The sequence below is a fragment of the Drosophila guanche genome, unplaced genomic scaffold (genome assembly GCF_900245975.1).
Source record: "Drosophila guanche unplaced genomic scaffold, DGUA_6, whole genome shotgun sequence".
Lineage (NCBI taxonomy): Eukaryota > Metazoa > Arthropoda > Insecta > Diptera > Drosophilidae > Drosophila > Drosophila guanche.
Window position 1 is genome coordinate 4,564,173 of NW_022995743.1, and position 27,345 is coordinate 4,591,517.

The 27,345-nt window shown below is 47.3% G+C and overlaps 7 protein-coding genes across 21 annotated transcripts; 5 read left to right on the plus strand and 2 right to left on the minus strand.

Annotated features, from left to right (window-relative positions):
• The first annotated feature begins 671 nt into the window (after positions 1-671).
• On the plus strand, positions 672-2,897 carry LOC117578528 (protein panoramix). 2 transcript variants are annotated; one of them, XM_034264090.1, is made up of 2 exons: positions 673-1,411; positions 1,502-2,897. In XM_034264090.1, the coding sequence occupies exons 1-2, from the start codon at positions 728-730 to the stop codon at positions 2,798-2,800; spliced, it is 1,983 nt and encodes a 660-aa protein (XP_034119981.1). In that variant the 5' UTR covers positions 673-727; the 3' UTR covers positions 2,801-2,897. The 2 variants fall into 2 exon arrangements, with proteins under 2 accessions (XP_034119980.1, XP_034119981.1); XM_034264089.1 differs by having other exon boundaries at positions 672-2,897.
• Positions 2,847-17,659, minus strand: LOC117578523 (kinase D-interacting substrate of 220 kDa). Of its 14 annotated transcripts, none has more exons than XM_034264076.1 (12): positions 17,049-17,659; positions 9,400-9,534; positions 9,136-9,333; positions 6,300-9,070; positions 6,061-6,239; positions 5,759-6,000; positions 5,530-5,700; positions 5,244-5,468; positions 5,086-5,115; positions 4,625-4,958; positions 3,399-3,689; positions 2,847-3,335 (listed from the first exon to the last, which is right to left on the minus strand). In XM_034264076.1, the coding sequence occupies exons 2-12, from the start codon at positions 9,508-9,510 to the stop codon at positions 3,148-3,150; spliced, it is 4,740 nt and encodes a 1,579-aa protein (XP_034119967.1). In that variant the 5' UTR covers positions 9,511-9,534; positions 17,049-17,659; the 3' UTR covers positions 2,847-3,147. The 14 variants fall into 14 exon arrangements, with proteins under 14 accessions (XP_034119967.1, XP_034119966.1, XP_034119964.1 ...); XM_034264075.1 differs by lacking the exon at positions 17,049-17,659 and adding an exon at positions 16,172-16,194; XM_034264073.1 differs by lacking the exon at positions 17,049-17,659 and adding an exon at positions 15,879-16,020.
• A 289-nt stretch (positions 17,660-17,948) lies between these two features.
• LOC117578534 (queuosine salvage protein) lies at positions 17,949-19,134 on the plus strand. Its single transcript, XM_034264101.1, has 2 exons — positions 17,949-18,279; positions 18,329-19,134. The coding sequence occupies exons 1-2, from the start codon at positions 18,018-18,020 to the stop codon at positions 19,102-19,104; spliced, it is 1,038 nt and encodes a 345-aa protein (XP_034119992.1). The 5' UTR covers positions 17,949-18,017; the 3' UTR covers positions 19,105-19,134.
• Positions 19,133-19,526, minus strand: LOC117578539 (60S ribosomal protein L29). The gene is made up of 2 exons (XM_034264107.1): positions 19,393-19,526; positions 19,133-19,331 (listed from the first exon to the last, which is right to left on the minus strand). The coding sequence occupies exons 1-2, from the start codon at positions 19,492-19,494 to the stop codon at positions 19,203-19,205; spliced, it is 231 nt and encodes a 76-aa protein (XP_034119998.1). The 5' UTR covers positions 19,495-19,526; the 3' UTR covers positions 19,133-19,202.
• Positions 19,527-19,863: 337 nt separating this feature from the next.
• LOC117578535 (SAGA-associated factor 29) lies at positions 19,864-20,968 on the plus strand. Its single transcript, XM_034264102.1, has 4 exons — positions 19,864-19,902; positions 19,962-20,190; positions 20,254-20,411; positions 20,472-20,968. Exons 1-4 carry the CDS (start codon positions 19,864-19,866, stop codon positions 20,913-20,915), a joined length of 870 nt encoding a protein of 289 aa, XP_034119993.1. The 3' UTR covers positions 20,916-20,968.
• A 40-nt stretch (positions 20,969-21,008) lies between these two features.
• On the plus strand, positions 21,009-22,152 carry LOC117578536 (ceramide-1-phosphate transfer protein). The gene is made up of 3 exons (XM_034264103.1): positions 21,009-21,291; positions 21,363-21,580; positions 21,653-22,152. Exons 1-3 carry the CDS (start codon positions 21,143-21,145, stop codon positions 21,946-21,948), a joined length of 663 nt encoding a protein of 220 aa, XP_034119994.1. The 5' UTR covers positions 21,009-21,142; the 3' UTR covers positions 21,949-22,152.
• A 544-nt stretch (positions 22,153-22,696) lies between these two features.
• Positions 22,697-27,338, plus strand: LOC117578526 (probable multidrug resistance-associated protein lethal(2)03659). Its single transcript, XM_034264086.1, has 5 exons — positions 22,697-22,813; positions 23,229-23,459; positions 23,517-25,912; positions 25,982-26,930; positions 26,999-27,338. The coding sequence occupies exons 1-5, from the start codon at positions 22,731-22,733 to the stop codon at positions 27,300-27,302; spliced, it is 3,963 nt and encodes a 1,320-aa protein (XP_034119977.1). The 5' UTR covers positions 22,697-22,730; the 3' UTR covers positions 27,303-27,338.
• The last annotated feature ends 7 nt before the right edge of the window (positions 27,339-27,345 follow it).

Below are 27,345 nucleotides of genomic sequence, written 5' to 3' on the forward strand. Positions count from 1 at the left end.
ACAGCACTCTCTCTCTCTTTCTCTGCTAAATTATTCATCTGGCGAGAACCTGCTCTAGACACTATTATAAGCATTCACACATGCGAAATTTGTTTATCTACAATATCAATTTTATTATTTTACTCTATTCCCCGCTTGAATTTGATTTAGCACAGAATTTGTATTTAAACACGTTGTTACTTTTGTGCGTGCGTTGTAATGAAACTACGGACAGAACTTTTACATTACCAGCAAAAAGTCTTCAGCAATTTGCTCGCTCTGATTCGATTTTATTAGGCTCAAGGTGACCTTTATGGGAGAAAGATGAAAGAGATAGCAAGATAAACAAAAAACAGCTGGTCGTTATTGTTTACAGATATGCGCATGCACGTATGTGTGGGAGAGCATGTTATTATCAAAACACCAACTAAATCGATGATTATACACTTTTCGTGTATCAATACGAGTTAGCTAATCGGTGTCATTAAGTAACTATTGTATCAGAATGCATTTTATTTAAAATTTATCAAATTAGTTTGATTTTTAGTGTGCTAATATCGATAACATCGATAAGCCAACTGGCGCACCTTTTCTTCCACTCACCATACTAGAGATTGTCGACAATTTTGAAGGAATTTGAAAGTGCTTTTCACTTATTGAACTTATCGATACTATTTAAAGAGACTGGTTAACCCTACAAGTATTTGTATTGATAAACATAGTATGCCAAAAGTAAATAGTTCATAAAATGGAAGAACTGCTAAATGTTGAGATAAAAAGTGAAAGTAGGAGCCGGATGGACGACAACGCGAGTACCCCGCTCCAACAGCTCGACGAGAACGACGACACGCCGCTGCGCTATGATGTGAACGCTTGCCCAGACCCCCCCGGCTTTTCGGCCACTGGCAATGGGAATGGATGGGAAAGCGACCACGACGATGTGGGGATCCCATCCATTCCTCGTACTCCACGAAGTGACCTGACAGTGCCAAATAGTCCAACCATCGCCATCAAAGCAGAGCCGGAGATTCCAGTTGTCAAGACAGAACACGATACATCATTCCTGGACGTGCTATTCGATGATGTAGATAAGATGGGAGGCACCGCTACCTTCGATGGTATTCCAAGTGTTTTCAGCAAAAAGGAGGAAATTAACGACATGGACTTGGAACCGCCCCAAGCAGTTGTAAAGGTGGAGGAGCCTGAAGGTACAGAAAGCCTGGAAGAACTTGAAGCGATCCGCAGAACGCGTGAGAAGGAGTTGCAAGAGTTAGAAGATATACACGAGACAGAAGAAACGCATACGAAGAAGAAGAGGAAACGAAAGCGCAAGAGGGATTACTATGGAAACAATATTTCGATCGATGATAATCAAAAGGAAAATAATCACACCTCACGGGACAGTAAACGCACAAGCGAAGAACACCAAAGGGACCGTAAGCGCACAAGGGAAGAGCACCAAAGGCGCCAAAGCGAAGACTATCCTGAGGACAAAAAACGCCAGCGGGAAGAATATCCAAAGGACAATAGACGCCAGCGCGAAGACTATCTTGAGGACAATAAACGCCAGTGCGAAGATCATCCAACGACCAATAGACGGGATCGCGAAGACTATCCAAGGGACAAAAGACGCCACCACGAGGACATTCACAGGTACAAAATACGTCACCACGAGGATAACCAAAGAGATAAGCGCAAACGCGAGGATAATCAATGGGACAGTAGACGCGATTATGAAGCTAAATACAGCGACAATAGAGGCCCCCGTGAGCATAGTCAAAGGAGCAGTAAACGCCTAAGCGAGGAACCTGAAAGGCACAGTGGACGCCGAAGCGAGGAACATCAAAGGGACAATGAACGCACACGCGAAGATAACGAGACTGAATTTCGAGCCCATCGTGATGCCACGATAAGAGTAACTGCATCTAATGGCCTGCCGCGGATTGCAGTCATCAAATTGGAGCCGAGGGCCGCTGCGAATGCAGATTCGGATGAGGAGTGGATCTATGTTCGAGACGACGAGAGACAGATCAAAGTTGTGAATCCGGATAAGTTGTTCCAGCCAGAGCAGGGTAAGGCCGTTGCGGCGGCGGCAGTGAAACCAGAGCCAGAACCCGAGACGCTGACAAAACGAGAAAAGATCAACTTGGCCATAGGCCGTGCCAAGAAAGTGCTCGAGCTCTACAAGCGAAAGAAAACAAACGCCCAGGAAGACGAGTTCCTTATGGTGAACACCATACACAAAGTGCCCAAAAGCAACTGCTTTATGACACAAGAGGAGTTCGAGAATCCCTCGCCGATATGCAATAACCAAAATGTGATATATGAGTTCAATTCGACGCCAGGAACACAGATTGATTTGGCTAAATGGGGATTGGAAACTGTGCCCAATAGCACCAGGGATCTGCTTCGGCTGCTGTCCTACGATGTGGATCATCTGAAACAGGCTCGGCTCAAGGCACAGCCCAGCCAGCGCATTCTCAAGCTGAAACAGGAGCAGCTCTTCAATGCACCATCCGAAGCGGAGGAATGCGACCCAGCTTCCCTTCTAAGAACTACCTCAACCCAAACTGACCGCAGGACCCACACGGAAAGCGTTGGTACTCAGGTCAATCTACAGGACCAGATAACAGGGGTCTACTGGCATGATCCAGACTTTGACATGACCTTGTTGACGGCGGACCAAACAAATTTGACACTTAATCTTCAAAAGATCACTCGCACCCTGCCATCTCCCGCATTGGCAGAGAAAATCCTGATTGTGCTTCAATCTGTTCTGGATATACAGCGCGAATTTTACCAGCGCTATGGAGGAAATTAAGCAATGATTCTCATTTCATTTCATTCTTTGTATAATTCGTAATTCGTACATAGAGAAACCAAAAATATATATAGCATCGAAGTGCCTACTGTTACTGTATGCATTCCACATGCAGAATCTCTCATCAGTTTACAATTAATAAATACACATAAACGACACACAAATATAACAATAATTATTGCAAGCAATTTGTCTTTTGCTAGGAGTACATCTAATTTTGGGGAACCACAACACTCGAGTTCCAGCCAACTTCAATTAGTAGTTATTAGCTAGTTAGTTAGTTAGCTTATTTAAGACTGTCCGTAAACCTAAATTGGATGCCATTAGGCGGCTATTATCAGATTGTATCATTTGCGCGCTGTAAACACGAACGGTGCCGCTTCATCCTCCTCTTGTTGCTCCAGCAGTGTGGTCCGTATCGTAGTCCTGTGCTCTTGCGCCTCCACATCGTCATAGTCCACTGAGGAGGAGCGTAACAGCTGAAACTGTGAGTTGGATTCGTTCCTGGTGATGATCAACGATGCAGGTCGGGGTCCTTAAATGCAATATTAATTGGATTATAAGTTGGAAACTTTTATTTTATCGATTAAACTATTACCTGCTGGTGGCTTTGTGGTTAGGCGCACCTTGCTTCCAGCTCCCTCGGAGATATATTCAACATTCGTTGCAGACTTGACATTGTTGTTGTTATTATTGCTCGTCGATTGTTGAATCGATACGCGCTTGTCACCCTTGACACTGCCCTGCTGCTTCAGTATGGAATCCCGACCCGATGGCTGCACCTGCGGCTGCTGTTGTTGATGTTGCTGCTGATGCGTGTACATGGCCGAGGCTGAGGTTAGCAATGCAGTCGTCATTGCAGGCCCACAGCCAGTGGGTGTGTCATGCTCTAAAAGATCATAGATCGGATAGGGTAAGGTAAGGTGGTTTATCAAGGGGGATAATCAGGGATCCACTGCAGAACCACATAACCATTTTAAGAAGTATTTTGCAACATCGAACATCGAACTGAACAGAGAGGTTTAGAGGCGGTAAATAAACACACACACAAATACGTAGAGAATGGGTAAAGCTGAATAAAATGCAAGTGGTAGAGAGTTGTTCATAAGATTATCATTTATTTGATCCTTTCGCTGGGTGGGTGTCTCCGTGGGGGTAGACTTAGTTGTGTCTTAGTTCGGGTTAGTTATTAGTTGATTGTTCTTGTGGTAAGGGTGTGGAAGGGTGTGTGTGTGTGTGTGTGGGTTTGCTTGTTCACAATTTTAAATGTCTTTGGCCCAATGTTTAAACAAAGTAAACTAATTGTGTTCGTATATAACAATTGGAATGAATTAGTAATCGTCGCACAATGTCAAATTTTAGTACTTTAGATAGATAAATAGATAATACTGTCCAAATTGTAGAAAGCCAAGCCAAAGTAAAAGTAAAAGTTAGTCAAACAAATGCTTAAACGAATGTTAACTAGATGATAAATGGTTTTTGGTCTGTTCTGCTTTGGTCTCTCACAGGATTCATTGACATTTGGTCCAATCTTAAAATGGTTTTCCCATTGTCAGACTATTAGTTAAGTTAGTTAAGTTGCAGTTATCAGACGAATGGAAGTGGCTGGTTCTCACAGCTTTGTATCGTCGTAATGCTGCTCCCCCGAGGAGCCATTTGGTATGACCACCACCAGGGGCAGGGGCATAGAGCTGGGCTCATTCAGCGTTAGCCGCTCGCTGCTAATGGAGATTTGTCGTGTCGCAGAACGATGCATCTCATAGATACCGCCACCAACAGAGTCAACATGCATTAGATCGAAGGTGCTACTGCAATACTCGTTACCGTTCCCAGCGCCCACCATACCGCCGAGACTCTGGAGGGAATGGGAGCTGGCGCTGCGATTGTAATCAGCATGCAAATACGAGCCCGGCACCGCGTTCGTGTTGTTGTTGTTGTTCTGACTCTTGGCATGGAGCTGCAGGATGCTGGTCAGCTTCAGCTCGTCGGAGGGCGAGCCGAACTCGGAGGATTCGCGTATGGGTGCCAATTGCAGTTGTGAGGCTGTAGCTAACATCTCACCTGTGGGACTGGGTCGCTCACTGCTGGCCACGTCCTCGTAAGCCTCCTCATTAAGCGTTTGCAAAGTGCCGCAAATCATTTGCTCCTCCAGCGTGACCTGTGAACAAGCAACAAGTGGCATTAGTGGACGGAGTACAGCAGCCGTTTGAGTTGGGGAGTGTCATGGAGGCAAGCTTTGGTTGGAATTTTGAATCTGTTTGAGTCTGTTGTTGTGTCTGCTTTACCTGGAGATACTCGTAGTCGTGCACTTTCGACTGCATGTCGTTTTGGTTAGTTAGAGAATGGTCAGAATAAGAATAGATCAAAGCACATGAGTTAGAGCGAATCGTGGCACATCCATGATCGATCTTTAAAGATGCCCTGCAGCTGACACTTCTCTTACCTGCTTCTCCATGTGGCTGGCCGAGTTCTTGCGCGACAGCGACTCGCGTGGCGGCAACAAAGCATCTGTCACGTCCTTGATCATGGGCACACTCACTGGCGGAGCTTCCACAGCGGGTACTTGCGGCTGCGGGCGATTCTGTTTCCTCGGCTGTCGCTCGCATTCCCTCAGCGTTGTGATCAGCAGGCGAAACAGCTCCCAGTGGCCAAAACTCAGGCCCAAAACCTGCAAGAAAACAGCCATGAAAATACGCAAAGATTTGGAATTTGGAAGGGGCTCTGTCTACCGATTTGAGATCTGGCATATCGCAGTGCTTCAGCACACGTCCATTGATGGCATTATCACGGAGCACTGGCGACAGCTTTGGCATGGCAGGCTTCATATCATCAATGCGCTCCAGCAGGCTGATGACACCCTCCACTGTTAGGTCCGTGAGCCTCGTCTGCAGTATGTCCTCCTGTATACAATTGAAAGATTATTTCCATTCGAAGATCTCAATCCGCTAGAACACTCACGCCAAAGGAATCGCTGGGCGAGGCAATCAGCGGCGATACGGGCTCTGTGCTGGAGCTGAGGTTACGCGATCGCATCTCGTTGGGTACAAAATCATTCTGGAACATTTGATAAGGCGGATAGGGGTGTGGCTGTGGCGAAGGCACATACGTTGTCGGAGCCGGCTGTTGTCGCATTTGATTGTATACGCTCGGCCTGGTTTGGATTACAAGCGAGCCCTCGTCCTCAATCGTTTGCTGATCCTCTGTGGGTAGGAGTTAATTCACTTCATGGGGATTCATCTCACTGTGACTGCGTCACTTACCCTTTAGAACCTTCCTTAAATACGGATCCAAATTGATGGTAAAGGGAAGAAAGATGCGCAGATCCGCCACAAGTAAATCAGATTTGTGAAGCTGCAGGAAAGCATCCAGCTTCCGCTCATCCCTATCCAGTTCCAGAAGCGGTGCAGCCTCTCGTAAATACCCAAGCTTGGGACGAAGTCTACAAAAAGAGAGAGAGAAATGTAAGTAAGCGAAGAAGTAACCTTGGAGTAACTCTCACTTTTCGTATACGCTCTGCAGGGAGACATTCTCATCCGCATTGGTGTCCATGAACTGGTCGTGATGGAGCACTATCATGCTGGCCCTCAGGGGCCACTGTTCCGTCAGGTTGATCCACGAGCTGAGGCGGTACCAGCTAAAGTCAATCTGGAAGGCCTTCAGCAGGCGCACCGTAATGTAGATGACGTTCATCAGACGCCTTATGCTGCGCGGATTCACATCACTGAAGTAGTCATCGGTGAGCACAATCCGTGAGAGATCGAGCACACCCTGAGGATTCTGGCCCAGGCGATGCAGATTGGATCCCGTCGAGCTGGCCACCGACTCGGAGAGACGCAGCTTCTTGCCAGCACCGCCTGCCCTTGCCGTGCTACGCAGCTTCTCCTGGCTGGAAATGATCTCCGATGCATTTGACAAACGTCGCGCGGACACCGAGTGTCCCAGCGTGGGTCCATCTTCGTTCTGGTATTCACCGCCACCGCCGCTCCGCTTGAACAGCAGCGCCGTCATCTGTGCCCGCTGCACCTTTCGCAGTCCAGAGTTCTGCAGGTAGACGGGCAGGTGGACCAGATTCCGCAGGAAGTCGTGGCCCCCAATGCCGCCCTCGGTGAACAGGCGGCGGCTGTTGGCCTCTGCCGCCTTGGCAATCACATGAGGATCCACAGAGATGAGCAGCACAAAGGGACGGTTCGGCGAGGAGAGCAGCGTCTGGACGGCGTTCAGCAGGGTGAGGATGCGCTCCGTGTCGCACGAGTCCAGAGCATCAATAACGCCCACCAGGCGACTCTGCTGATTGGTGAAAGAGTCCAGGCACTTGACCATGTCCGTCATCACCGACACCTCTGCCCCGAGCATCGTCAGTGGTGCCGTTTCGCTGGAGTGCACCGCTCGCTTCAGCTGTCGGATGTGGGAGGTGAAGAGGGCAACGCATACCTTGGCCAGGACGTGCAGGTGCGTGCAGATTAGCGTGCCCAGGATGGCGGCCACCACATACAGCACCACTTGAATCTGTTCCCGTTCCTTGGCATTGGCGTACGTGAAGTAGGCGACCATTAGGGAGATGCCAGTGACCAGGGTAATCAGCGCCAGCTCGAAGATCACAACGATGGGAATGCAGCACATGCGACGCCAGCGCCAACCTACGTCCGACTTTAGGCACTTGGGACGGAAGGCCCGATACAGGCGGGTGGCCAGCCAGCCGTAGTGCGACTCCATGGCCCCCAGTAGGGCTGCCAGCATATGTGCCACCGCACCGTCACCTGTCGGCGATGCGCTGTTCGCCTCCGCAAAGTGAAACCGCACCGGCTTGGCTTGGGAATCGGACTGGGGGCCAGGTGGGTGGCAAAATGCCACCTGCAGGATGAGGCGCAGCCGTGTCATTCTCTTCTCCAGGCCATGCTGCACGGAGTAGGCCCAGAGCATGTCCATCTGGTAGTTGCAATACTTCACAGTCGCCAGCAGCAGGTAGGTCACCAGCATGAAGCCCGCGGCGGAGGAGACGCCCCAAACAGTCGACCAGGTGCTCAGACCCACAATGGTGCCGATGAGCAGCGCCACGTGCAGGCACACGATGAACAGAAGGCCGCTGGTCTTGGCCGGTGGCTCGGCCCACTGCTTGGCAAAGTTGTTCATCTCATCGCGCAATTTGTTGAGCAGAAAACTCTTGCCACTGCCCCACTTGGCGTACAGTCCGACGGTGATGGGCGTGGTCAGTGTGGGCTCGCTGAGCACATCCGCCAGGGCCGAGGAGTACAGCTCGTAGCCCAGCATGCCCTCGGAGTCCTCGTTGGTGTTGAGACGCCTGGCGCCAAACACCTGACCGAGAATCGTCTTCTGGTGCAGGGTGTCGATGTTGTAGGGCGTCTCGCCCGCCTTGTTCGCTCTATACAGGAGCTGGCTGTGCTTGGGGTTGCGCAGGAGCGCCTCCACTATCGCCTTGCTGCGCGCACGCATGGCTATGTGCAGGCAAGTGTCGCCGCGCTTATCGGCGGCCGTCACCTTGGCCTTACGATCGAGCAGCATGTGGACTATCTCCAGATTGCGATTGCGAACGGCCCGCATGAGTGGTGTGTCGCCGTCTTTGGTGGATGACTCCAGGTCGGGGTTTGTGGACAGCAGAAGCTTCACAATCTGCACGTGACCCTTTTCCACGGCCGTATAGATGGCCGTCTTGCGGTCCTTGCCCTGAATATCCACATCCGCGTGCTTCTTCAGCAGCGCCTCCGCAACGGTGCGATGGCCGGCCTTGACGGCGTGAATAAGCGGCGTGTCCGCCCCGCGATCCTGGATATTGATGTAGGCGCCAGCTGCTATGAGGGAGGCAGCAATATCCTGGAATCCCTCACGACTGGCGATGCACAGAGCCGTCATTCCATCCTTGTCCAGAGCATTCACATTCGGCTTCTTCTCCAGAATGGAACTCACGCAGTCCGTGTGTCCGCCGGCAGCTGCCACCAGCAGTGGCGTCCACGAATACATGCCCGCGGTGTCCACATTGGCACCGGCCTTTAGCAGCGTGTCTACGATATCCACGTTGCCGCGTCGACAGGCCCAGACGAGTGCCGTAGTGCCGTACTTGTCACCGACATTCACCTTGGCACCACGCTGCACCAACAGCTCAACGATATCCTTGAAGCCACGTCCCGCTGCCCAGAGCAGGGCGCCCAAGTGGTAATTGCCATGAGCATTGCCATCGGCGCCCTTTTCCAGTAACAGCCGCACTAATTCCGTGTGCCCCCGATAGGCGGCCCACATCAGACTCGTCCAGCCACCCTGTGTGGAAAGTATTTAAGGATTAGCTGGCTCTAGAAACCGAATGAAAAAAAAGGATTACATACCATATCGCGATGCTCGACCTCAGCGCCATGATCGAGTAGGAGTTGAACGACATCAAAGTGTCCATTACGGGAGGCACACAGCAGGGCTGTCCAGTTGTCCAGATCCTCGGCCTGCACATCGGCTCCACGTGCCAGAAATTCGCGAACAAATGCTGTCAGACCCCGTCCGGCAACAACCATCAGCACCGTGGTGGCATTCTGCAAGGGATTAGTGGATTAATACTCTGCGAATCATAGAAATTTCAAAGACTCTTCCCCTCTTACCTCATCCCGATCATCGATATTCAGGTGACGGCTGTCAAGGATGGCGCGCAGTCCGGAGATATCATTATTATCGATGAACTGCAACAAGGCGCGATGTCCCAGCGAACCCATGGATTCTCCGTAGCGATTTATGTTCTATATATAAAAGATGGAATGTGTTACTAGCGATTCGATTGGGTTCGTTGTTAGGATATCAATTAGAACAGAACTAAAACGAACATCATGCAAAAAACTCAATTGGTTTCGGTTGTGGTTATTTATGTTATAAAATTCTTATCGAGGAAAGGGAAACTCTAACTATAACTTGTTATTGGTGTGGTAAGAAAACACATCAATTGGTAGAGGAACACTATATCCTTAATATTAATTCAGAGTTTCTTCAACATTTTGCATGCGTAAACGAAACACGATTCTGGGGGTTACACTTAGGGGTACAACAGTTAAAAATAACCCTTATCAGCTAAATTGGATTCACGGGGATTCTCTTTTACATCATTCACTTGTGCATCGCGAGTCGAGCATCGCTTTGTGGCAATCGGAACAAGCAAGTGCCCACCGCTGTTCTTTTAAAGCATACATAATTGAGTTGCTTGGTTAAAGGTTATCCACAGAAGGCCATGATTCACTCGTTCATAATTTTGTGGCCATAAATAAATGATGGTTATAAAAAGAATCCAGTGTGAAATTTACAGTTCTCCAAGAAATCAGTATTCCAATGAAAGTTTATAACGGAGTATGTACGATTGGGTTTCGTGTGGCTGTATAAAAGATATCTCTCCACGAGTATATGTATATTTATAAATAACTTTTGGGTAAACCCTTTTTCGCTAACCCAAAAACACACACACACCGCACTTTCGCATTATCCGGTTAGATCTACGTGAGTCCCTAGACATCGTTTGATCCCATAAGACTCGCAGTAAATAGATACCCCCATCTAGGGGTATGTAGATCTAGACAGGTAGTTGTGATAATGTCACAGATTGTCGTATTTGATATTTGAACAAATGCCATGTACCACCACTCACGCACTGCAGTGCCTTCACACTTTAATTTATTTCATTTCATTCCTTATATTTGTCAACATCTTTTCAATCTTAATGAGTGGCAAAATGTTCGATTAAACAAATAAGTTTATGCAGCATAAGCTGGCTCTGTACATTCTATATCATTCAACAACAAGTGAGTAGGTTTCAGAGTAGTAGCTTGAGATATGCCTTGATTTTGGTTTAGTTTTCATTTACTGTCGAGAAGGGTGTTAAAATGCATTCGGGCATAGCACAGACTACTGGGTAAATATAACACTAGCTACACCCATTAATAGTGGTCCAATTATTTGATCTTGATTAATGTGAAGTCGGATTAAATAGCTTGAAAGTGTTTTAATGGTAGAATTTATATTTCAGGAATGCACACAGAATTTATTCTGCTTTTTGTGATATCCATATTTTGGTATTTCTTTTAATTTCTTTGTTGGCTTAAACCCAATATGCTGTTTAATCTATGGATATTATTTACTTTCTTAGGTACGAGTTTACTTTACATTTTTAGACTTCTTCTTGCCTGGCGATCGCAGATTATTGAGGCTCAACCGCGAGGCACTCAATATCAGTTCATCGAAGCTTTTGGATAATTTCATGATTGCTTTTTGTTTCTGAGTTTAACTTTAATTTGTGTTTATTTGATTAATTTGCTCTATTTGGTCGCGATGTACGAGGGGACAGTACCGCGTACGTGCTGCGTCAAGCTGATAAAACCAGCGACTGCACAAACATGGAAATTCTTCTCTTCATTTGTCACAATTTCACACAAATAAATCACAATTGAGAAGAACAAAAAAGAACAGCAATATAAATCACTCGCGAGATCTTGTATCAAGTGCACCCAGTTATGTGCATAATATTTGCTAAGTTTCTTTCTCTTTTTGCCGCTTCATTAATTAAATTGGCGCTTAATAAATTCCCGCACTTCCGTGCTTCGGCGATTCTGTGCGGAGCGAGCGTTTAGCTTTTCTTGACAGTTTCTTGGAGAATGCGATGCGAATCGAATGCAGGCAGTGCCAGTGACAGAGTCAGAGTCAGAGCAAACTGCTGCCGTCTTAGTAGCTCCCTGGTCGGGTCTCGTCTGACGCGTGTCGTGTGGGGGGACGCTTATCATCTACTGCCGTTGCCGCTGCTTTTGCTTTTGCTACTACTCCTCCCTTTGCTGTGAAAATTGGGTTTGCATGCAAAAGTAGTCATCTCCGTGTAGTCCCACTGTAATCAGCCATGGGATGGCAGTCGGGAAGGTGCGCTGCGTGCGCTAAGCTCTATGGAAATGCCGTTTCGTGTCGCATATAATTGGCCAGAAAAACCACTCGCACTGGCACTCGCACTCGGGGGAACGTGTTTGCCAATTTTGGTATTATTATTTTTTGACCCGCTGCAGCTGCCACGAGCGTTGCACCACAACTGATTGACCAGGCAGCGACTGTCGGTGGTCAGTGGCAGGTTTTTTGTTTGTTTGTGGTCTAAGTCTGCTGGAGTGCCAATGGCGAATGCTGTTTACTTTTTACACTGCCTTGCATAAAAAGTTTCACTTAAATTTATGCTCGGAAGGCCAGCCGGTGACCAACCATCCGCGTTCGAGTGAAATGTACTTGTAATTACATTAACGTTCTTTATGGTTTATGGCTTCCATTAGGTTATTGATACTCCCCCCACAGAACACTTGAGAGCCGCGACAGAGATGGACAGTAGCTGATAGCTCAGGGAGACACTTAATGAGCGATTGAGGTAGTTTATTTTGGACTCGACCGACGAACATTAATAGAATCAAATCGAATCGCGTGTCACTTAAGGGGGCACTCAAGGCACTCGAGGCAGCCTCGTAATCAGCCACTGATGAGCCACTGACTTCCCTGGAAAGGAAAGCAAACAGAACAAAGGCAAAAGAAGCGAAGAACAGACCATTCTTGCAGCATTAGTGCAAGCCTCTTCATTCGTTTTAGTAAAGCCATAAGCTGCAGCAAGCAGCGAAGAAGTTTATTTTTAGATCCGATATATACTGGTTTTCCTGCGGGAACGAACATCTCTCTCTCACTCTTTCTCTGTGTCAGTCTCAGGCGCAGTCTCTGTGCTTATTAAGTGGGGAGGATTGCAAGGGGTATAAGTATTTGCATTATGTACACGGGTTCGGGGTTAGGGCTTGGGAGTTAGGTTCAAAAGCGGCAGAGCAGCAAACAAACGTTACAAGAACAAGGAGAACAAGTAGAATGCAAGGATCGGTGTGCATTTACATGGACATGGATGTGGGAGAAACGACGCAGGGCCAGATTGAAGTGACTGAAGCGACGGGAGGAACTCGGTATGCCGGCACCTCCGCCACTACCACCACCAACGTTGTGCTCATGCTCTTGGTGTTCCTGATCCTGGTGTTCCAGCACTCCGGTACTCTGCGACGACTCCGATGGCTCCTCCTCGATATCGACTATAAATCGCGGCATGGACTCGTGGGGTGCTGCCTCATTCGCATGACCCCGATTCCCTTTGAGTTGATTCTTGATGATCAGCGCCCGCTCTTCGTACTCGAGCAGTGGCTGATGCAGCGACTGGATGTCACTCGCCCCCGTATGATGCAAACCGCTCACCAGAGCCGCAATCGTACCACCACTCGCCTGGGGACGTGGGCTTGTGCCTCTTGCCCTTACACTGGTTGATGTTGGATTTGAGTCAGGATCTGGCATTTCTTCGATTCCACACAACATCGAAGCGTTCTTCTTCTTTGGGGGCTTATGTACTCTTCCATCTTTATCCATGACGCGTCGCTGTATCACACTCGGAAGATGTTGAAATGAATGTGGGGCGGGGTGTCTATCTCATCGGAGGGGATCTGTATCGTAGGATAGGTTTGTATGCATCTACGATGGTTATTAGTGCATCATTATTTACTTGTTCGAGGCTTTGCGTTCTATAGCAGTTTAGCTTCTAATTGATTTTGATTGAAGAGCGTCTGAAATATTGATTGAAGGAACAACCACAATGAGAGAGGCATTGCCTCTTAATGAATCCAAATTGATTGACTCTGATGCAAGATTCATTCCTATATCTAGATTCCGCTAGTTTCTAAGTTTTTTTCCACTTGCCCATACTTAAATACATTCTCTATACTATAGCACAAGGAATGGACGTTAAGATAACACTTCCAAAAGACTAACACAGATTGATTCTTTCATTTTCGTGGGGGCTTTCTCTGTCACATGTCATGGGGGCTGTCATCAGGTGTTAGCTGTCGTTTTAGATAGATAATGGAGGGCGCCAGCATGGCTATAAAGTTCTTACTTGCTTCCTTAATTGTCACAGACAGATAAATAGATGAATAGATAGATAGATAGAAGACACACCTCACCCCCGCCGCTGGGACTCGTCTTTAAGCGGGCCTTGAACATTTTCGCCAAACTTTCGCCGCTCAGTTCCGTTTTGAAGGCCGATTACGATATCGATTGAATAGAGATATATACACGAGAATGTATGTATATTATTTAGATTATTAATTCCCGAAGCTGCGCATCGACTGCTTGGCAAAGGCGCCTTCAATGAACTGCCTGCGCCCAGATTCGTGGAGCATCATATAAATGTTGCCTCTGGCCAACCACCAACCACCAACCACCAAACGATCCGATCCGCCTTATTCTATTTAATTTTCATTAATTGAGCAAACAGCACCGATAAAACCTATTCAGATAAGCTGCGGATACTAAAAGGTACACCACACACAAACATATTGCTGTAGCTGCTTCCTAATAAACAAAGGCAATGGAAAATTATTGTACGGTTAATTACCTTTTCTTTATTTCCTTTACCCCCAAAAAGACAAATAGAAGCGGACTGAAACCGGAAAGGATGCCCAAAATCAGACGGGGAAGGGAATTTCGAAAGGTATTGCTATCTGTGTACATTCATGACTATACATATTTTTGCTGTTTGAATTGGCGCCATTTCGAGTGATAATAAATAAAAAGTATAAACTTTTCACTGCAGCATACTTTAAGGCTGCGGGCTATAAAGCTGTGAAAATTACATACGCGTCATGTAGAGCTATGACGTAAAGGGTATGTAGGATTCGAGGCCAGTAAACTAACCGTCACGATAAAATACAAAGAACATAACCATACCCATACCATATGCCCCGCCGTCTGCTTACTTATCGTTAAAACAATCTCATTTCAGTCATACATACATATGTATATATGTATGTATGTACATCTGTCTGTAGTGGGAAAGCCGATAAGGCAGTATCCCCCTCTATACTACATAAAACAGACGACAGGGCGATTAAGCTTTACTTGGCTTTGACAGAAGAACCCACCTGAGCTGCAGCATTGCCGCCGCGACCAAAGGAACCGCGCAGCAGGCCGAAGGGAAAAATGCTGCCGTAGCCGCTAGTGCTGGCCACCGCTGCTGCAGGTGGAGAGTCAGGGTTGAGGGGCGACATCTCCGAGTAGGCCCGCCCTACCTCGTGCAATTTGGGTGTGCGCTTCATTCTGGCTCTCTCTTCTCTCTCTCTCTGTCTCTCAATTGGTAACAGCCTCGAACCACCTCCAATTCCACGGGAGTGTGTAACTCTTTTAGAACACTTTTATTATCAGCTTACAGCGTGTCACTGGACTTAAGCCCCGGGCCAAATATTTACTCGCGACTATCGTTTCCCGTTTCGGGGCCCAGACGGAGATAGAGACACCACAGCACTGAGGAGCATCTCTCCGGAACAATTCTGACTCGTCTGTGATTACGGCTTACGGGTATGTGTGTAGGTACACATATATTATATTGTAGAGCTTTAGAAAAATGCAAATTGCCCGACTACAATCTATTTTAAATATAAAAGCGGCGATTAGTCGGTGAGTGGAGCGCACGCGGCGCACTCTGCTGGAAAACTAACTGTAACCGATGGCGCAGAAAGAAAGAAACAGCAACAACTTTCGCACACAAACACACACACACCTTCAAACTCTCCCTCTCTCACTACTTTTTTTGTTTTATTTTTTGTTGTTGATAAAAGTGAGAAATTGCAACCCAAAATAACGGCGTTTATCAAACAATATATTTGTGTTTGTGCTCGTGGGAACATATATGTGTGTGTGTGGGGGCGTTCACAGACAGACACGTGATGTGGGAATGTGGGGTAATGTCAGAGCGGAATCTAGAATTAAGACAAAGTGGAACTCTGGCAGGCCGAAGTGTTTAATACCCTTGCTGAAGAAATATACGTAAATGTAATCGGGTAGCAGAGCATGGAAAGAGGTAACTAATCATTTCCGATTTTAAGTATATTATGTTGGAGAACAAACAGTTTTTGATGCTTCCATGAAAATATTTTATCTTCAGAGAACGTGTGAAAGATCACTGCTGTGTCCGCTTAGAAATGTTCGATTAGTTGATGGTAGATTTCTTTGGGACACCTTTGAAATCAAAGCACTCATTTGTTTTCATTCGACTCACTTTTTCATTAGCTCTCCCCTCGCCATTTGATGACTCAATCGAACGCATTTCCATAAAATGGGAAATGGAGTAGACCGGAACAGTCTCCACCATGTTGCATACGCTTTACAATGTAATTTTGTAGCATGAATTGGACAAGAGATAATTACGCGTCAAGTTTCGACCCGATATGAAAACAAACTGAGGCCCAAACGAAGGTGTTCAATCATTGGCATCAGCGTCAGACTTGACATCGTTTATCAGGCAAATTAGCATTGATTTGCGATACGGTGAATTAAGAAGATTTCAATTACCTTTACAGATGTAGATTCCATTGCTTGACATGGAAAATTATAGATATGAATATAATCAGCACAAATTAGCACTTGACAGCTGATGAGCATTCAATAATTATTGACGAATTCCAACCTAATGATGATCGAGAACGGAATGCATTGAAAGATATTGTAATTCAATTGATTGGAGTCGAGTGTCAAGCTTACTGCCAGCCTTTTGGGTGAAGTGCACGATAAGAGGAAAGATAAGGAATGTCTTACTGCGGATACCGCTGGGCATTACGATATTAATATACTCTTCAATTATGACAGATTACAAATAAGGCAAGTAAGAAGGCTGACGATTCCTACACACAGTTGTTCATCCTTAACAAAACAACTAGTGAACCCATTTAATTGGCAAATAATGACAAAATCTAGTAGAAGCCAAATAATGGAATATACCCGAGAATATTATAAAAATAAATACGTGCCTGTGTGGGTGTATAGTAGATGATTTTGCAAGTTCTAGGTCTCTAAATATATTTATGTAAACTACTTATTATATGTATGTATTTCTACACAGACATATTCGAATATGTATGTGGAATTCAAGAACAATACAAAATGGGGATATACCTATGTATACTATCGAACTAATCAAGAGTCTGACGACTTAATGATTCTACAGATCTGAGTGGTAGAGTGAACAAATTAATTAGCACTTTTGGGCGACAGCCACACTACAGCTAGTCTGCTATGATAATTACCAGAGTGTTCGTGTCTACAATCAAAACAAAAATATACGAAATATTATTTAAGCAGAAAAACCATTACGGCGAACACTAGAGATCTTTACGGGATGGTTTTTTACTTATGCTTAATCCACGCTAGGCAAAGGTACTCTCGGGCTCACCTGTTGAATGAATCAATTGCATATACTCGTTGCAGTGTGTCGTTGTGTCAGTCTCAAAGAGTCTCTTCTTGTGCAGGATCAGACTTTAATGGAAACAGGCGACATTTGGTGGGGGGCACAGCTGAGCGCACGTGTATCTGTATCTTCAGCGCCCTTACATATGAATGTGTTTGTGTGTGTAATGCACGCGTGCAGAGATGTGTGTGTGTATGAGTGTTGGTTGCTGGCAAACTGAAACGTCGATAAAATATTTGTTCACAGCACAAAGAACTTTTCGGGTGTTGAATTGGTACGTCTGCGAGTAATATTTGCATATACTTTTCAATGAAATCACAAACTTATATTAGGTTAAACAAACTGTCACGAAGAAAAACTAATAATTTGCTTAAAAAACGACTCCTTCACGGCACGACTTTTGTGTGTGTTTTGATAACGAATTTACACTCTTGGGTTAGTAAATACTTGACAAATAGATGGGCAGGGAGTATTACACAATCTCACAGGATGCTTTCTTTGGTTCTATAACCAGCTATTAAGCCATTAATTTTGTATTTTGGGACATTATATCGCGACACCCGACGTCAGCTGCTGGCTTGTTTTTTAATAAAAAAAAATTAAATGCAAGTGTTGTACAGCCATCGAAACACACAGATTTTCTGCTATCGTTATCGACTTCACATGAGTTCAAAGATTTGTCAGGGCTGGCAGTTGACAAGGTGACCGGTCTTTTCGCTATATTTTGATTTAGATAGTGATATCTATCTATTACTTATAAGTAATTAGGTGAGATGGACAGTTTACAAACAGTTTAAAATGAAGCGGCTTAACTCAAGTTATTCACCTGTTTAATTAGAGGGGTGTCAAGTGGGTTAAGTTCGCCATGGTATATCGGTATATCGATCAAATACAAACAAATGAAATAAGAATAACGCGGTCATTATACGTTCAAGGTTTATTAGGAATATCAAGATGATAAGCAAGAGCCTAAGTCCCCGAGAGTCCGGAGCTCACATCGTAGAGCACGCCAAGCACGTTAGAGTGTTGCCTGAAGGCATAAAAAAGCTGTCTAAGGAGATTCTGGAGGGCCTCCAGAGTAAGCGCATATGCGTGGACAATTTTTCGCAGCATGAGCTGCATCCCAATCCGGAAGATAGCAAGCCTGATGCCTATACAGGAGCCGCCGACTGGGTTTTCGTCTTGGATACACTGAACTTTTGCTTCTGGACACCTAGTGAGTCACATGAACTGATCTCTGAGCAATCTAACAAATCTTTTCATAGATAACTACACCAAATACAAGGTCAATGGCTACACGGGATACTTTGCGCTGTGTGCAGCCATCAAAAGAGCTATAGCTGAAGGCGTAGATGTGACGAATGCCAAGTTTTACTCGGAAATCGACTTAAAGACGGTGGAGCACATATTCCGATCGGACGATGGAGAGACCAAGATACCGCTGATCCAGAAACGCATCGAATGTCTGCATGAAGTGGGCAACAGTCTGCTAAAGAAGTACGATGGGCGCTTTGAGAATGTGATTAAGGCAGCCGACAAGTCGGCGGTGCGTCTACTTGAGCTGATTGTGGAGGAGTTCCCCTGTTTCCGGGACCAGGCAGACTTTGCGGGAAAGCGCGTCTCCATACTGAAGCGGGCTCAGATACTTGTCGGCGATATCTGGTCCTGCTACAGAGGCAAGGGCCTGGGCTTCTTCCACGACATCGATCAGATCACCATGTTTGCCGACTACCGCATTCCTCAGGTGCTGGTGCACTTCGGCAGCTTGGAGTACACGCCAGAATTGCTGGAAGTGCTCAAAACGGATACAATTCTGGAGAACGGTGATCCCATAGAGGTGGAGATACGCGGCGCATCGATCTACATAATCGAGCAGGTCAGGGATGAGGTGATGAAAGCCTTGAAGCAAGACCACCCAGAGATCTCGCCAGACAACGTCAATTCTATTGTCATTGACCAGTATCTCTGGGACTACAGGCGCCAGTACCAGGCGGACCTGGAACATATCCCATTCCACAAGGTCTTGAGCATTTACTATTAACTTGACCACGAATAAACATTTTGGCGAATACGTTAAATGGATTTCCTTTAATTAAACAACGAGCGCTCTTCAAGCCAAGATCGGATGTTGTCTGGAATCTACAAAGTAATAGGCTTGGGCTTGCCCTGCTGTGAGGCGACGCGTTCGTTGTACTTCTTCACGGACTCCTCGCGCGACAGATTACCCTTGCGTGCGTACCGCTGGTTAATCAGGAACTTGACATCCATCTGTTCAGAAAGAGAAGCCGGGTTAGGATTTGGACACTCAAATTGAATATATTCAACTTACGCCCATGGTGGACTCGTGGCGCTTACGCATTGGGCGCTTGATGCCATTGCGATGGGCCTTCTTGTTCTGGTTGTGGTTTGTGTGATTCTTTGACTTGGCCATCTCAAACTATTTTGGCATTACGAAAATCCAGGCATCCAAGGGTGGGCGGAGCATGAAAACAGAAAATATTCCACATTACAAATACTTCAAAGCACGGCAAACACATTATCCCTTCCAGATTTGGCCGATTTGTTGCGAAAATCAACAATTTGTCGGATTTATTATTGACAATAATTTTCTTTGCGACCTACGTTTTTGACACTTCAGCGGAAAAGAAGAGGAAGAAGAAGTTGGCTGTCAAAAACAATAGAAATGCATTATCGATATATGTTGAATGCGATGTGTGGTAGTCGATAGTCACTCACCGATGCATCATCGGACCTGCTACTTTTTGTTTGTTTCCATAAATTTGCAAATTGTAAATAAAAAATGCCGCTAACTGCAGAGAGTGCAGCTCAACAGATTCAGGTAAGCAAATATGATGGTTGACAGGGAGTAGTAACATTAATGTTGTTCTTGTACCGTAGGATCGCCTGAAAGATATTCAACAACAGATTCACATTGTGGATGAGGAGCGACGCCGGGCAGAGAACTCAATTTCCACTCTAGTACGTTCGCTTCAGACAAACAATGCAAAGGTGAAACCCCTGCTAAAAGCCAGCATGATGGAGACCTCGCAAGAGGAGGCTACCATACGAGCCGCTCTAGCGAAAATCCACGAAATTCGAAGCATTCGCAACGAACGTCGCATTCAGGGTGAGTTTAGGCGTATATAAACTGTGTTTATATTTCTAAAACCTGTATCATTCTTCCGCACAGCTCGCAATGCTGGCAACAAAGAAGCCATTCGCCGTGGAGCCCTCATGAAAATGGTCCAACTATCTGCCCAAACGTTGCCTCTGTTTGTGAGCAAGCCAGGCGAGCGTGCTCCAGCCTTGTGCGGAGCTATTCCAGCCGAGGGCAACTATGTGGCCAAGGTGAGTGTTAGTGCTTTGTTGAGCAAGGAATAAATTATCTTATCTACTTCTTTCCAAAAGGTGGGCGACAACGTAGCCGCTCTTGCAAAGGGCATCGATGAAGAGGAGAACTGGATACTGGCGGAGGTGGTACAGTTTTTGCATCGCCAAAATAAATACGATGTAATTGATATTGATGAAGAGCAAAAGGACCGACATGTTCTCAGCAAAAGGAAAGTAATTCCGCTGCCGCTGATGCGTGCCAACCCGGAGACCGATGGCCACGCTCTATTCCCCAAAGACACTGTAGTGATGGCTTTGTATCCGCAAACGACCTGTTTCTACAAGGCCATTGTCCACCGCCTGCCTGCAACTGCCACAGAAGAGTATGATGTGCTCTTTGAGGACTCTTCCTATATGAACGGCTATGCAGAGCCTCTGCCCGTGGCCCAGCGCTATGTCATTGCGTATCGTCCCACGAAAAAAGGCGCTAGCAGTGGCAGTGGAAATCTATCATCGGCTTAGATGTCATTATTCGGTAGCTTATATATATATATATATGAAAACAAACTTAAATTTAAATACCCAGGAATACGAATTTCTCCATACCAGTTCACAGTCACGAAACTATCGATAAGACTGTGAATAGGGCTTTAAAATACTTGTGACGCGACCAACAGCTGATTTACCTATGAGATATCGATTCGAACTCCATCAATAATTTTTCAAGAGTGCAATAAAAAACTTGAAAAATGTCTGTAAATACTTCAATAGAAACGGTTAATACGAATGTTGAATGCTTTGATATTGAAAAAGTTGCCGAGCTGTTTGCCAGCTGCCTGCTGGATGAAGATGACGTCCTCTTGGATGTCTACCTGGCGGCCTACGAAGAAATTATGAAGTAAGAATAGCCTGGTGAAGGGTCTTAGAGTATCAACTGTTAAATGTTTTGGATGCTTTTTATTATTGCAGGTTCTTCCAGCTAATGGGCACCATTTTTGGCTTTGTGAGCAGTGATGTTCGCACCAAAATAGATATTCTTTACGAGCTGCGAAAGACTGACAACGAGCTACAAACGCATTTCGAGACCTTTAAAGCAATGCTGGTCCATGAGAGGGACGCTAATCTGTTAACGGCAAAAGGCTATGTCTCGGGTAGCCGCACTCTACTGCGTCTCCATCGTGGCCTTGGTTGGTTGGATAGCTTTTGTTGCCCTAAACATTGTTGATACATTTGCTGATTGTCTTTGTTCCCTTATCTAGAGTTTTTCTACGAGTTTCTGAAGCGTCTGCAAGATCTGCAAAACGATGAGAAAACCGCAGGCGTGTGCAGAACGGCCTATGACGACACACTTGGTAAGCATCATGCATTTTTAATACGAAAGGGCGCCCGCCTGGCCATGTATACGATGCCATCGCGTGGAGATCTGCTCGATCGCGTATGCCATGATGTGCCCAGTGCCGTTGCGATGCTGCCAAAAATGCTTCAGAACACCCGGAAAGCCTACGATCGTACGGAGCACCTCTACACGCTATACGATCTCCATAATTTGCCCTAGAGTTGATCCAAATTTTCTGTGTATATTTCGAAAATTACGAGTATTTGTTGTAGCCAATTTCATGTTTTGTGCATTTAGCATTCCAAATTCGTATTAACCATTAATGTGCCTTATCCCCTGTGGCCTGTGGCACGTGCTGTGTTTATCTGTGTATCATGCTTGTATTCGTAGTTGAGAATCATAAAAACTTTAGTCATGAATGAACTATCAAACTGGTCTTATCTGGGTATATTGAACTGTTGGCCAAACATCTAGTTTCGTGTCTGGCTCAAAAATTAATAATAGTAACATAATAATTAAGCTTGATAAGATAAGAATGCAGCGTCGCCTACACCCCAATTATTTTGTGTGTGTGTGTGTGTGTGTGGGGCTATGCTATCTGGATTTAGCACACCGTGTGCCAAAACAAAGGCCGATAAAAGGCCTTTATCCAGATCCCACACAGAATCCCTAAGAAGATTTATAGAGGAAGAAGTAAAATATTCTGCAATGGCTGACATCAAAATTGCAGACAAACTTTGGCATCGATAACGTCTTAGTCACTATCACTATACCAACTATCAAAGAGCTAGCCGGCAGCGGTGGGGCGAACTGGACAAGTGGGTTGCCCACTTTATCGCTTGTCGCCGTTGTGCCTAGTGCAAAAGCTTATAAGATGGTGGCTCCACGGGCCTCAACAATCAGCAAGCCAGACGTCACAGCTCCCGTCAGCGTTTGGGCAGCATTTATAAGAGCTGTCATGGCCAGAAGTGGTTCACTTGTAGTCCGTCAACCGTGTAGCAATGGATGCATCCAAGCAGACGAACCCTAAACGGGCGACAAATCCATTTTTAAAAGCAAATATCATCTCCAAGTGGTTATTCCTGTGAGTTTCCCATTAGTTCTCTGTTTTGTTGCCGGAAACTATTATAACCTGCAAGTCATAGACATGGCCATGGTCAACCAGGGAGCGCGTGGATAGTGTGATTTCAATATTGTGATACTTATTGTATGTGTTTTTGATAAGCTCTCATGCGGTGTAGGACATAATAGACAACCAAGTGGATTATGTATCAGTGCCCCCCAAAAGTGTGCCGCAGATTGGTTTACCCGATCTTAAGGAATTCGCGAATATATGGTTGCTATATCTTTGCTGTGCTGACAATTGCCTGTAGATAGGCACGTAGTATTGCCAGGGCTTACAGTGCCTGTCATCCCTAAGTTCCACATCGAAGATAAATAGATTACAAATTGATTTCCCTAGCAAATATGTGTATGACTTATACGTTTTCCTTTCTCAGGTGGATGCGTAATGTGTTCGCCAAAGGCAGACGCGAGCAGTTGGATGCCAGTGAGTTGTACGAGCATCTGCCAAGCTACGACAGTGAAACCCTGACCAGACATCTGCAGCCCCACTGGGAGCAGGAGTCACGGAAGAAGAGCCCCAGCCTTATGTGCCTGATATTCCGCGTCTATGGCTGGCAGTTTGTGCCCGTTTGTGTGCTCTACTCAGCGCTGGAGATAGCCATACAGTGAGTAGTGCAAATGATTCCACAAAGAATGCCTTTACATGGATACTTCCTTCGCAGTTCCTTTCAGCCTTTGTTGCTGGGCGGCCTGATCTCGTACTTTGCCCAGGGACAGACGACCATTAGCAAGGAGAGCGCGTACTTGTATGCCATGGGCATCGTTCTGTGCTCACTCGTCACCTCCTTGGTGTTTCATCCCTTCATGTTCTACGTGTTTGCAGTGGGCACACGAATACGGCTGGCCTGTGCCGGCCTCGTCTACAGGAAGTGCCTGCGCGCCTCGGCCAGCAGTGGGGAGGGTCTGGGCGGTCAGGCCATCTCCGTGATGTCCATTGATCTGTCGCAGTTCGACCTAACCTTTTACTTCTTTCACGATCTGTGGAAGGGACCCGTGGAGGCCTGTATCTTTGGGTACATCATGTACCTGCAGATTGGCTGGACATCCCTCATTGGCATTGCCTTCATTGTGATACTGATTCCCCTCCAGGCATGGGCGGCCAAGGCAGCGGCCCATTTCCGTTCGCAGTCGGCCAAGCATCGGGATGAGCGCGTCAAGCTAATGAATGAAATAATCAGCGCCATTCAGGTGATCAAGATGTATGCCTGGGAGAAGTCTTTCGGGCGATTGATTGCCGCCGTGAGGCAGCTGGAGGTGAAGGCTATCCGTGGATCGATGAGCATCTACGCGGCGCTGCAGTGCACCAACATGATCTCGAAGATATCGCTCTTCCTCAGCCTCATTGCCTATGTCTATGTGGGCGACGTCGTCACCGCCAAGAAGGTGTTCATACTCTCCTCCTACTACAGTCTCCTGAACGATTCCCTGCTCCACTACTGGCCCATGGCCATAACTACCTGGGCCCAGACACTGGTGAGCGCTGGCCGCGTCGTGGACTTTCTGCAACAGACCGAGAAGCCCGCGGAGGAGGGCTGCTGCCAGGACAATCCCGGACTGCAGCTGGAGACGCTGTCGGAGAAGGAGAAACCCATGAAGAGAGGTCGCCTGCACTGCGTAAAGAGCGAGGTGAAATCCCTTAGCTTTAAGAATGTCAGCGCCAGTTGGGATAAGCCCAGCACGAAGAAACGCCGGAGGCCGCACATCCAAGGCATCACCTTCGATGCCAAGTCGGATCAGTTTGTAGGCATCGTTGGCAACGTGGGATCCGGCAAGAGCACGCTACTGCACGCCATTCTCGGTGAAATCGAGCTGATGGAGGGACGGGTGGAGATTCATGGACGTGTCAGCTATGCCGCCCAGCAGCCATGGGTGTTCCAGGGCAGCATCCGCGAGAACATTCTCTTTGTGGAGCCGTACGACGAGCAGCGTTATCGTTCGGTAATCCATGCCTGCCAGCTGGAGCGGGACCTGGAACTGCTGCCGCGTGGCGATGCTACTGTTGTGGGTGAGCGAGGCATCAGCCTGAGTGGTGGACAGAAGGCGAGGATTGCCCTGGCCAGGGCTGTCTATCGCCAGGCGGACATCTACCTCTTCGACGATCCACTGGCGGCAGTGGATGCCCAGGTGGGCAAGCTACTAATGGACAAGTGCTTCAATCGGCTGCTCAGTGGAAAGATGCGCATTCTGGTCACACACCATGTGCAGCTGCTCAAGCATGTGGATCACCTGCTGCTGCTGGAGTCGGGCTGCCTCACTCAGCAGGGCAGCTACGATCAGCTGAAGGATGTGATCAGCCACCATGCGGCCCTCGATCTGGAGGCCATCGAGGCGGACAAGCAGCAAGTGAAGCGAGTGCTCAGCCAGGTGGACAGAACCTCCAAGCTGTCGATGAAAAGCAACGAGGCTGACACCACCACCGAACAGAATGACGATGAGGATACGCACGCCGAGCGTCAGCTACAGGGAGCCGTGGGCTACGAGACATACAAATCCTACTTCCGGGCATTGGGTGCTCCGTTCCTCGTGTGCCTGGTGCTGGCCATGTTCATACTCGCACGCGGCTGCCAGGCGGCCATGGATATCTTCATTTCGCGCTGGGCCACCTGGGAGGAGGATCGCAACTACGACTCTGTGGATGAGTACGAGGCGACGCGCACCAAGATGGTCACCTGGTACACGGTGCTGTTGCTGTGCACCCTCGCCCTTTATCTGCTGCGCACCTTTGGCTTCTTCTTCATGTGTCTGCGCATCTCGCTGCGGCTGCACGATCAGCTCTACCATGGAATCATTCGTGCCTGGATGCACTTCTTCAATGTGAACCCCTCGGGACGCGTACTCAATCGATTTTCCAGCGACATACAAAGTGTGGATGTGACACTGCCGCAGGCCATGATGGACTCGCTTCAGTTCCTGGTGGATTTTGTGGCCGTTCTGGTGATTGTGGCCATTGCCAATTATTGGCTGCTCATTCCAGCTGCCATAATGGCGTTGCTCCTGTATCTGTGCCGGTCACTCTACATAGGAGCTAGTCGCAGCCTGAAGCGCATCGAGAGCGTGAGTAAGTCGTTGATCTTCGATTCCGCCTGCAGCCCCCTTGCTAACATTTCTTTTCCCTCTACCAATCCAGCTCGAAGTCCCATCTATTCCCATACGAATCAAACGTTCCATGGCCACACCACCATACGATCGATGGACGCCATGCCGCAGCTGGAGCAGACCTTCCATGGACACCAGAACACAAACTCTTCCGCCCTGTTCCTCTACGTGAGCGCCAATCGGGCCTTCTCCTTCTGGACGGATCTCATCTGTGTGGTCTACATCCTGGCCGTCACCTTCAGTTTCCTGGTGATTAACCAAACGTTCTACAGCGGCGATGTGGGTCTGGCCATTACGCAGTCCATGACTCTGGTGATTATGTGCCAGTGGGGCATGCGGCAGACGGCAGAGATGGAGAACAATATGACCAGTGTGGAGCGGGTGCTGGAGTACGCACAGATGCCGTCGGAGCCTCCACTGGAGACGGCTGCGAGTGTGAAGCTTCCAGCCGAATGGCCACAGGCTGGTCATCTTCGTTTCAAGGAGCTGCGCATGCGTTACTCACCCGAAGAGGAGGACATACTGCGTGGCCTGAACTTTGAATCGCAGCCCATGGAGAAGATCGGCATTGTGGGACGCACGGGAGCGGGAAAGTCCTCCATTATACAGGCACTATTTCGTCTGGCTGTCAACGAGGGCAGCATCGAGATCGATGGCCAGGACATTGCCCAGTTGGGTCTACACGATCTGCGCAGTCGCATATCGATTATACCCCAGGATCCCGTTCTGTTTTCGGGCACACTGCGGTTCAACCTCGATCCGTTTGGCGAGAAGAGCGACGAGGCGATGTGGAGTGCCTTGGATGATGTGAAGCTAAAGAAATATGTGTCCAGTCTGGATGGAGGTCTGGCCTGTCGCATGCAGGATGGTGGCTCCAATTTCAGCATGGGCCAGCGGCAGCTGGTGTGCCTGGCCCGTGCCATTCTCCGACAGAATCGAGTTCTCGTTATGGATGAGGCAACGGCCAATGTGGACAGCGAGTAAGAAGCTTCTTTTCCCACTTTCCTGGGTTCTTGATTAACTTTTATTCCGTTTCCTTCCCCCTTAGGACGGATGGCCTGATCCAAGAGACAATTCAGACAAAGTTTGCCAAGTGCACAGTTCTTACCATTGCCCACAGACTGCACACTGTGATGGACAACGACAGCGTTCTGGTCATGGATGCTGGACAGATTGTTGAGTTCGGGGCACCACACAAGTTGCTACAGCGTCCCGGGAGTGCTCTGCTCAAGCTCGTCAGTCAAAATGATGCGCCCACCGTGAAGTATCTCAAGAGGATTGCCGCCGAAAGCTACATCCGCAGGAACAAAGATGGTTCTCTGCCAGAAGTCGATGAAAGATTGGTCGAATGAGCAATGAGGTGTCTACCAGGCAAAAGTGAAACTCCATCAAAGA

Bases quoted from the DNA above. Each gene is read 5' to 3' on its own strand.
- LOC117578528 (XM_034264089.1), top strand. From the start codon at position 728: ATGGAAGAACTGCTAAATGTTGAGATAAAAAGTGAAAGTAGGAGCCGG.
- LOC117578523 (XM_034264071.1), bottom strand. From the start codon at position 14,919: ATGAAGCGCACACCCAAATTGCACGAGGTAGGGCGGGCCTACTCGGAG. The intron at 6,001-6,060 runs GTAAGTGACGCA...TCCTACCCACAG, and splicing joins TTTAAGGAAGGTTCTAAAGG to AGGATCAGCAAACGATTGAG. The intron at 3,690-4,624 runs GTAACGAGTATT...ATGATCTTTTAG, and splicing joins TATGGTGGGCGCTGGGAACG to AGCATGACACACCCACTGGC.
- LOC117578536 (XM_034264103.1), top strand. From the start codon at position 21,143: ATGTCTGTAAATACTTCAATAGAAACGGTTAATACGAATGTTGAATGC. The intron at 21,292-21,362 runs GTAAGAATAGCC...TTATTATTGCAG, and splicing joins GCCTACGAAGAAATTATGAA to GTTCTTCCAGCTAATGGGCA. The intron at 21,581-21,652 runs GTTGGTTGGATA...TCCCTTATCTAG, and splicing joins GCGTCTCCATCGTGGCCTTG to AGTTTTTCTACGAGTTTCTG.
- LOC117578535 (XM_034264102.1), top strand. From the start codon at position 19,864: ATGCCGCTAACTGCAGAGAGTGCAGCTCAACAGATTCAG. The intron at 19,903-19,961 runs GTAAGCAAATAT...CTTGTACCGTAG, and splicing joins GTGCAGCTCAACAGATTCAG to GATCGCCTGAAAGATATTCA. The intron at 20,412-20,471 runs GTGAGTGTTAGT...TCTTTCCAAAAG, and splicing joins AGGGCAACTATGTGGCCAAG to GTGGGCGACAACGTAGCCGC.
- LOC117578534 (XM_034264101.1), top strand. From the start codon at position 18,018: ATGATAAGCAAGAGCCTAAGTCCCCGAGAGTCCGGAGCTCACATCGTA. The intron at 18,280-18,328 runs GTGAGTCACATG...ATCTTTTCATAG, and splicing joins CTTTTGCTTCTGGACACCTA to ATAACTACACCAAATACAAG.
- LOC117578539 (XM_034264107.1), bottom strand. From the start codon at position 19,494: ATGGCCAAGTCAAAGAATCACACAAACCACAACCAGAACAAGAAGGCC. The intron at 19,332-19,392 runs GTAAGTTGAATA...CTTTCTGAACAG, and splicing joins GCCACGAGTCCACCATGGGC to ATGGATGTCAAGTTCCTGAT.
- LOC117578526 (XM_034264086.1), top strand. From the start codon at position 22,731: ATGGATGCATCCAAGCAGACGAACCCTAAACGGGCGACAAATCCATTT. The intron at 22,814-23,228 runs GTGAGTTTCCCA...TTCCTTTCTCAG, and splicing joins ATCTCCAAGTGGTTATTCCT to GTGGATGCGTAATGTGTTCG. The intron at 23,460-23,516 runs GTGAGTAGTGCA...CTTCCTTCGCAG, and splicing joins GCGCTGGAGATAGCCATACA to TTCCTTTCAGCCTTTGTTGC.